This window comes from Amblyomma maculatum, chromosome 3, assembly GCF_055883805.1.
Source record: "Amblyomma maculatum isolate TAMU_Amacu chromosome 3, ASM5588380v1, whole genome shotgun sequence".
Classification (NCBI taxonomy): Eukaryota; Metazoa; Arthropoda; class Arachnida; order Ixodida; family Ixodidae; genus Amblyomma; species Amblyomma maculatum.
The window spans coordinates 189,632,848-189,642,560 of NC_139346.1; the positions used below are offsets into that span (position 1 = coordinate 189,632,848).

The 9,713-nt window shown below is 45.4% G+C and overlaps 1 protein-coding gene across 1 annotated transcript; it reads left to right on the forward strand.

Moving 5' to 3' along the window:
- Positions 1-128: 128 nt before the first annotated feature.
- Positions 129-9,408, forward strand: geminin (geminin DNA replication inhibitor). Its single transcript, XM_084599029.1, has 6 exons — positions 129-284; positions 350-448; positions 507-624; positions 2,537-2,619; positions 2,696-2,785; positions 7,112-9,408. Exons 1-6 carry the CDS (start codon positions 267-269, stop codon positions 7,148-7,150), a joined length of 447 nt encoding a protein of 148 aa, XP_084455155.1. The 5' UTR covers positions 129-266; the 3' UTR covers positions 7,151-9,408.
- Positions 9,409-9,713: the final 305 nt, after the last annotated feature.

Consider the following 9,713-nt stretch of genomic DNA (forward strand, 5'->3'; position numbering starts at 1 on the left):
TACAAAAAAGACCCCAAGAATAGCTCTCGGGCCAACCGATAAGTGGTAAAAAAGCAATTAATTTATTTGGTTTGAAATATTTTTTCACTGCAGCCGTTTTTGTTTTGTAGGTGCCTAAATCAAATTGATAAAATGTGCCATCTGCGGGATTGCTACGTTGATACTGGCGCGCGCCATTCTACAAGTTTTTCGACGTGCACCGTGGTGTCGTGTTGTTGGGGGGTTGTCTGCATTGTCTGTTGTTACTGTTTTCTGCACCTGCAATTATGAAGACGTCAAGCAAGGTTCGTCCGCAGGTAACCATTTATAATATATTGAAGAATTTACCTTTTTGTATTGAATTGTGCAGGGTCTGAAGCGGAGAGCGCTGGGGCAAGTGCAGCCAACCGCGGCTAAACAGAGTGGGCTTGCAGTCACTGACGGCGTAATGCGTCTCAATTTTACGAAGGTAAGTCCAGAGTGCATATTGCGGGCCCGTACTTAATAACGGGTCTGCGCTTTCTCAGGAGCAGACGAAGCCCTCTTTCGACGGCCCCGAGAATTCAGCACTGCTAAAGCCTGGGAAGGTCGGACGTCATGCTGACCCGGAGACGCAGTGCGACGCTTACGACTTGGTGGTTAATGGTATTTGACGCTTGCTCTCGTTGCGCTGCAATTAACGCGTTTTCCACGAGTGTCCGGACCTATGTTCTGCCTCGGTAATATGCTTATTATGACAATAACTTCATATCCTGTGTAATGACATTGCGCGCCTTACAACCACGACTGCTTCATGTACTGCCAGGCTCGCTCATTTGAAAGTTACATTCGTTAAATCACGCTCAATATGACTCGCAACCAACGAGCGCGCGGCCGCAGCGCTTTCTGGAAGCACTGTGGTATCGCAAGCGGCGAGCATGAAAATGAAGTGGGATTCCGCTGCTTTGGTAATCAGCTACAAACCCCGCGTCGTCTGCTCAACACAATCGGAAAGCTTAAAGGCTTGCCCACATGAGGCGTTTATTGCCCGCCGGAATCGCCCCGCGTGTGAAACGCAAGTTGCCCTGCCCCCAAACTTGCTACATCACGGGCGCTAGATGCGGGTGTGATAAAACGCCCAGGCGCCTTGCGTTGTCGCACAGTCATCGCCACGCAGGCGCCGGCGATGCGACAAGGCTGGTAACTGCACGACACATATTGGTGCTGCTAAGCACAGACGATGCAGGGGAGAACGCTGACATCTGGACGAGCATAATCTGTTCCATTTCGTTATCAAGCGCTCCGCCTCCGCAGTGCTTCCATTAAGGGCTGCGGCCATGGTGCTGACCGTTTCATGTCACATTGGTCGTGATAATGGGTACATTCGATTTTCCAGTCTCTGACTACTTGCTGACAGGTCTCGGCTTCCGTTCTGACAGGAAGCAATGTGATGGTCACATGACCGTGCAAGCCCCGTCCAACATTTGCTTTCAGCGGACACCGGACAGTTATTTCGCAGTAACTCCGCATGAACGTTTATCTTTTGGCGTATGTGTAACACTAAAAATAGATAAGAGGCGTCAGTCAGTCGGTGATTTTTGCAAACGGAGCGCGACATGCCTGAATGCGAAGGGTTTTACAGAACTCTGTGCAGGGTTGGTTTGCAGTTGCGAAGTTCTTCCATAGACCCAGCTCACTGCATTCGAAAAAAGCTAATGAAAGCGTTTGAAAAGACATTTAGAATGAGCGTTCGCTGCTTTAGTACACAGCACGTTGAAAAGAACAGCTGTGAAGAACTTGACAGCACGAACAAAAATCAGTGTTCGGGGCTCTGGACACTTCCAGCTGTAGAGAACATAAGACATGAAAGCAAAGATGCAAAGCTGGAGCTTGTATCATTATTTAGCGCACAACATCGTCTGCAGGAACACAAAAAGTACTCGGAATGCGCTCGGAGTCGAACTCAATATGGCCGCCGGCTCAGGAGCTTTACTTGTGGGCGGGGGGCTTCTGGGCTGCCCGAGGAAAAACGAACACCGGACAGCTGTCGGCAAGTAGTCCCGGACAGTCTGGGACTGATAATCGAATGGCCCCAATGTTGAAGTAATGATGTTCGCTTCGCACAATAACCCAATTAATGCCATTGGAGTATTTTAGTCGCTTGCGTAAAGTGTCGGCTGTTCAAGGAACCACACCACTGTCCACAGACCTAAACAAATGACAGGATTTTGCAGCAGGGGCATCTGCTGGGAGGGAGCAGGGCATGTGCTTGCCTTGCACTGGCACTTGCTGTTGAACATATTTATCTGACACCGTAGGCCACATCCCATTGTATAAGCAGAGATCTGGCACACATGTTCATCTTCGATACAGATGACAAGTGCTGCTATGCTTAGTTTGAAGAATGGCTACTTCACAAGCTAATTTTCTCAGAAATGATTGCCAACTTTCCATGCTAGCATTCATTTATGCCTAGCTTTGAGTGCTGCAGTTTACTGTAGCTTGCCCCAGTGTGTGGCGAGGTAATTAGCCGATTGCTAAGAAGCTCTACAGAGACACTTTGACCTTCCTTCTTCAGAGCCAGTTCCAGCAGAGTACTGGCGGCAGCTTGCAGAGCAAAGGCGCATTGCCCTGGAGAAAGCCCTTCAAGAGAATGAGCAGGTAATGACACTCTGCTGGTGCCCTGTGTAGTTCTCTGTAGTCTACAATTGTTACAGCCTGTTGTTCTTACGTACAGCTGCATGACCAAGTGGAGCTGCTGACTGCCGAAAACAAGCACCTCCAGACCATTGCAGACCAGGCACTCCCGTTGGCTGAGCTGTTAAAGGTGAGGCACGCATACACTCAAACCCGGTTATAAATAACAGCATGATTTGACGCAATTTGTTAATTATACAAAGCAGATCGCTCTTATAGAACCCATTTATAACAAACTCAGCATCAGATTTGTTATAAAACAGTTGATCGAAACTGCATTAACAAATGAAAAATCATGCCACCCACTGTGAATAGTTTACTGCAAAAAAATTTATTGCAGAGACATCTACATCTATTTGCTGTAGGCAATGATTTTTGCCTGAATACTGCGTTTAGCACTGTAAGGGAGATTCGCATTTTCTACGTGCAACATCGTCTCAACGAACTCCAACCGACTTCCTGTATTTCGACACAGTATCGCTGCAGCACATCGGTAGCAGAAAGGGGCTTCTTGCAGCTTCGGGCAAGGGCAATAGCCTTCCAGTGGTGGCTCGTCGGAGGCACCGGCACCAGATGTCAACACGTCTGCAACGATTTTAGAGTCCAATAGACTTGCTGTCATAGAAACGTCGTTGTCTACTGTCAAAAAGTCCTCGAAGGCAATTTTTTCTGGCAGTATGTCCGGAGTATTGGCGACCTCCTCCCAAAGCGTGGCAATATAGCTGTCGCCTTGCAGTGCACTCGCAACTTCCGCACCCTCCTGACATAATCCAGATGCAGATTGAGTCTCTAGTCGCATCTTGCCAGGCACGGTTGATCATTTCGATTGCGCCTAGCAAATTTATCTTCAGCTCTTCATTCACCCAAAATTTCACTAACTTACTCGATGTTTTCGAGTGAGCGCGGAGCATTTGTTGAGGAGGAGGAGGCCAATCTTATGTCTGTTCGTTGAAAATTCCTCGTCCCAATCCTGCAGCGAAGCCTCAAATAACGTCCTGGCCGTCCAGGCCTTTGAATTTGACATGTATGTCACTGGGAGCGAAGTGCACGCTTTCAAGCACATCGGAGACCTGAACTTGCCAATGACAAGCGGTCACAACTTTGTGGACCCGTCCATGTTCGTGATGAGAGCAGTGACTGTGGTCTCATTCATTTGACACTTCTCATTTTTGAGCGCCAATGTCTTACTTGGCAGTAGTTGCCAAAGCAAGGCAGTCTCGTCCATATTCAAAATGTTGCTTGGCTCATGCCTCTCCTTGACACCACGCCATATGTCCTGCACCCGCTTCTTGGTGCCTTCGGCATCCACGGCGTGCTCTCACCTGCTACCACCTTTCCTGTGATAGAGCAGCTGCCCTTAAATCTTTGGAGCCAACTACTTCCCGCCGTAAACCCTTTGACATTCAGAATGCAGGCAAACCGTTTTCATTTCTGTAGGCTGGCAGATTTTTACCGTGGATGTCTAAAAACACTGGTATGGGGTTTTCTCTACTTTGTTGTAAGCCGGCTTGCGGAGGCGACAGCCATCAGCTTTTGAGCGGTCCTGTGCGTCTCTGATGGCGGACTTGCTTTTCAAGATGGTGCACGATGTGCTCCTTGCAATTTAAAAAAATGTGCTGCAGTGTCAGACTTCTTTTCGTCACGATTGACCCGGCGAATTATCTCAAGCTTGTTGGAAAGCGGCAGAACTTGCCGTTGCTTTGTCATCTTGCAGAAGCGTCGGCTGTGTAGCTACTGCTGAAGTTGTATGAGCAGCACACTAGAGAGGCATGCAAACGCAAAGAAAGCATGAAGTATGTTGCAGACGCGACGCGGAAAATGTTGCCTCCTCCTTCTCCCGTCATCAGAGGCGCGATAGGTCCAGAGCTGCTCGTACTTGGTCACGTGGTAGACAGCTGCCAAATAGGAGTGCTGCAGAGCAAAGCCGGCAGAAGGCGCGGAGTTCAAAAGCTGCTCCCTGTCCTGCTTTGGCAGGCCCGTACATTTTCTTTCATTCTTCCTACAGTCGCAAGGTTTCATGGAAGCACTAGTGGGTTGCATAGCAGACCAGAGGCTACCCGGAGCCGGCTCAGAAGTGCATTGGTGGGTGTTTGGTGACCAATTGTGAGCGCTCAGAGCTCGCTATGTCCAATGTTTGGTTCATTATAACAGTACATTTTACATGCATAATGTGAGAACTTCGAGTGTTCACTATATGGCATAATTTGCTTTATTTGAGTTCATTATAGTCTGGTTCGACTGTACCGACCATTAATAGAAATGCGTTTTGGACTGTTATATTTTTACCTGCTTTTGTCCTGTCATCCACGCCACCACAAGGAAATGAATACCCCATCTATCAGTGCTGCATGGAGACAGAAAGGAGTGGAAAGAAATTGGTGCAAAAGAAAATATGTTGAAGTAGGTGTGTTGCAGCAACCACAGCCAAGCAACTGCTTTAAAATGATACCCCCATTATTAAGCTGCAACCTGGTATGCTGGTAATGAGCTTACGCAAAGGACACGCGTATGTAATGGTTAAGTTGGTTACTTGTGTTCAGCTTTTCTAAGACTGGCATGAAAAGGAAGACCTTGCAGAAGGAAAACTATGAACTTTACAGTTGTACGAAATCTGCACATGACAACTAAAAACAGGCTGCTTGAAAACGTTGCAGCTTTCGAAGTATGCATTTCGCAGTGTTCTATGACTGCGCACCCCACCCAAGGCCTAAGAAATGTGCAGGAGGAGCAAGGTCCGAGTTTCGCTCATGGATGGTCACCTGACATCTGCAGAGAGCTCCGTGTGTGTGGTAGCTACACGTGATTGGTGAATAATTTAATCCTGTAATTACCTCATGCCTTTAAAATAAATTCTGGAGGACCTTTGACACTAGCACTTTAGGGACATTAAAACAAACTTTCAGGACTGCCCACAAACGCAGCCAAGGCTGAATACTGTTGTCGAAATGCAGTACATATAAACATACTATACTACTTGCGAATACGTATGCTGCAGAGAGGCTGGTGTGCACCAGAAAGAACAGCCTGTCGGATGATGTATCCTCTAGCAGAACGATTTCTGTGCATTCCCGACCCTACTTGCTTTTTTCCCTCTTCGCCATCCAGTACTGTAGTGCTTGTGTGATCGGAGCTTTCCAGATATTAAAGAATTAAAGGGCTATACCAACGCTGTAGTCCCCTTTCATTGCATCTCCTCTCCAACCTCACCTAGAACATGTGCCACTGAGACTAGCTTCCAACGAGCTGGTGACATTGTCTTGCGATTGGGCAGTATTTCCTTGCAAGTGTCGCACCATTTGAAACATCCTTGATGTATGGAAAGTAAACAGTTAAAAAATTGGCTGTGATTTAGCTTGTGGTTAAACCTGAGGTTACTCTAAGGTTCGGCTTCAAAGTAAAGACATGGCTTTTGCTCATAGTAGTTTACTGTATGGTTTCAGCTTTAATTATACAGTGGCTAGCCCACACTGACATTGTGTGTCTGCGTATAAGAAAGGAAAGGCACAGTATCTCACATTTTTCTGTGGACATGTGCACTGCATAGGAAAAGCTTGTCCTCCTGCTCCTTGAAGGTCAGATAGTCAAATTGAAGTCCACACAAAGACTGGCTCTACCTAGCGTAGTGAAGTTTTCGTTTCAAAATCTCTTATGCATGCTTTTTAGAAAAGATAACTGGACTGTTCTCTTCATTGTCTAAAGAGGGTCAAACAAGGAGGCTGCCACATTGGCAGGCACGGACCTCGCCTGTGTTAAGCGCACAGCGTGTAATTTCAGTGTTTATTCATGCCATTCTGCTCTGCCACCTTGTGTTTGTGGTGTATGCTACCTACAGTCTTCCTGCGAAATGTCGCATGCTTCAGAGCAGTTGTCAGCCTAGTTTGGCCCTGGTGTTTGCTCGTTCACATCCAGCGACATTTTCACCTCGAGAGGCATTCCCTTGCCTTGATGCAACGTTTCTTGTGTTCCCTCCTAGTAGCTTTTAGCGACCGTGCTGCTGAGCTGCAGTGCAGTGTCCTGTCCAAACATGTGCACCTATAATGCATACCTTGAAGCACACGTTATGCCTTGACTTAGTCTTTCCTTCCCAAAACCTTTCATGAAAAGTGGTGCTTGCTACATTTCTGAAATACCATTTACTTTCCGTTTGTGATGGGAGTTCCCATATGTCCTTGTGCTGGAAGACTGCATATCTTTTAAGATTTAATATTTCCTCAGATGGTCACTCCGTGTGGTCTCCAGGGATTTGAGTGTTGTGCCTCGATTAGTCTATATTGGAAGATGGGAATGGTGTATAAGATTTACTCTCTCAAAGGTATGTATGGACAATGAGGTGAACGGTAGTAGAGGGCTCCAGGTTCATTCCACGTTCATCCCTTGAACATCACGTCCAGGTTGTCCTTTTTTACAGCATTTTGGAATCGTAACTGATTCATTGGCGTTGCCTCTTTTCTTCCAGGAACTAACAGGCCAGACAGTGTCATCTCTACCGGAGTGACATGTCAACCCAGTCACCTTTGCTTCATTTTGTACATATTGTAAAGTGCACGCTTAGACTTTCCTTTTTTTTTTTTTCCACATCAGTGTATGTGTGTGTGTGAGATGAATTTTAAATAGCATACGCATGGCACATAGGAATTTTTTCAGTGCATTTATTTGAAATCTTTGGACAGTGCCTTGTGTTTGTTTTATACAGCAACGCTGAAAGCTCAGTTCTGAATGCATTGGCTTGTACTTGGCAACTAATAGTACGTGTTCTATTCAATTTTCCCATTTGATTAGAAAGTGTAAAAAATGGGAACGAGCTCGCAAAATGCGATGGGTCTGCGTCTGGACTGTAATCAAGACAGACCACTGTCTACAGTGCTATGTACATTTCATCTTGGGAACTGCATGTGTGAAGTGAAGGGAAACAAATTATAAGCAGTCATCACTTCCTTGCTTGGAAGCCATAATAGTGTTCAAAACCTTTCAACAAAAAATGCAGAGTCTATCCTTTGTTGTGCACATTTTCAAAATAATAAATGCACTTGCCATTTGCATCGTATGTTCCGTTTATAGCTGATGTCTAAACATTCTGCAAAAAAAAAATTTTTGCAATTATTGTATAGCATTAGCCAAACATTGCACATTCCGCATGTCATTTTAGAAGTGAATCTGCATCTTCATTCCGTTGTGTAGTACATGTTTGATTTGTTACTGCCATGGAATGATTAGTTTAGTATCATAAATAAGTCATAAGGTGGAATGCAAGGTCATACGCCTTAGTTTTGACCTAAAAAAAATGGATTAAAATGGGACAACTGCCTCGCTGGAGTAATCACTCAACATATCTAATCGTGGTGGATAGCAAATAGTATGTATGGTCAAGTCAAATTGGAGATGAGCAGTTTGAAAGTAATGGTGGTAGTTAAATTTTTCTTGGGCCATGGCATTCTAGCCCGAAGAGTATTAACAGTAGCCCACTTTGATGCAGTTGCCAGGCTATGGTTGGTTGCGTTGATATTGCAACTACCCCTGCGATCTGAAAGTGTTCCACTTTGGGGCAGGCACAGTGGTCGTGGCTTTGTTGCCATTATCCTGCTTGCATTGCATTGGAAATGTGCGTACTGTATTTGTGTCCATTGTGCAATTCGGCACTTTGGCAGCGTTGGTAAACAATTATGCAGTTTTGGTTTTGTTTTAAGGGTGGCCAACAATGCTGGTGTAATTCACTTGGCTGCTATTGGCTGTTCTGGAAAAGTGCAGCCAGCAAATGAAAGGAATGGGTGACATGTCAATGCAGACAGCATCTTCTAAACATTGGTCCAAAACAGTTTGAACATTGACCCAAAGACAACTAAAAGCACACAGTCGAAGTCAGTCGATCATGCCCATACATGCTTGGCCACAGTGTTGCTTGAAAGGCTCAAAACGTGGAGAGGTACATTCTTTGTAAAAAGTATACAACCCAAGAGGTTGGCTTCTAAGCACTGCAACATGGCTGCTGGGAGCAATACTGGAATATGAATGTTAGCTACAGCAGAATGACTGCGAGAGTTGTCATCTACGAGATTTTGAACACTAGAGTTGTTCTGGGCCCATTAACGAGGCTCGCAAAACAAGTCTTTGGGTCGTATCCTTTTGACAAAGACTGTACATGAAATGGAGAGCGTGACTGGTTAATCTTGTTTCCACACGAAATACAGCCATTCCTGGCTTGCTTTGGTTTCTTTAGTAAGTACAGTCGATGCCAAATATATCAAATATGAAGATCACGAAATGTTTCAATATACTAGACCACCTAACCTGCTTTACATTGAAGTTATCGAAGACTGAATTGGTGCACAGTAGGTACAATAAGGGTGCCTAGTTTGTTTTTAGTGGCTTTGGCAATAAGGCAAGCAAGCCCGGCGAGAGCCACCAAAACCTTCAGTCAGCTAGGTTGGCTTCAATACATGAGCCTTCGGTACTGGTGCTGGTGTTTCCACGTGGCAGCATCGTCACGTGGAAAGTGAAGTTGCCACACAGTCTAAAGCCAATCACGTCCTATTCCTCATGGCACTCGTGCTTTGCTGCGTTTTAGAGTGGCTTATAATTCGTAATTCTATATATCTGAGATCGACTGTATTTACATGCCAAAACTGCCTGGTTAGCTTCTTGCTTCATTGTTCTCTAGCTGTTTTGAACTATTTCATTCTGTTCAATCATTTAGTGTTCTTTATTTTGTGTAATTCCATTATCCCAATTTGATTATATGCGAGAAAAAAAAAAATGGCCTCATTTTTTAAGTGCTCTGCACGCATCTAGTTCTGTAGCACTCATCAGTGGTATATAATTATGCCATCAGATCCATACATTCATGAACAATCTTGCAAGTCATCCACTCTTTGACATTTTATTTTTTTTCCAGCATCCCCCACCTTTAGTTTTTGTCATTGTGACATGCTCACTTTTGCTAAACGGCTGCCACTGTTCTATCTTGTGTTGACCTTCTTTAATTCCAGTTGCATTACACAGTGAGGCCGTCAGAAGAATGCACCTTATGAGAAGCTGTGGAGGTGGTGTCGCACATGCATGTA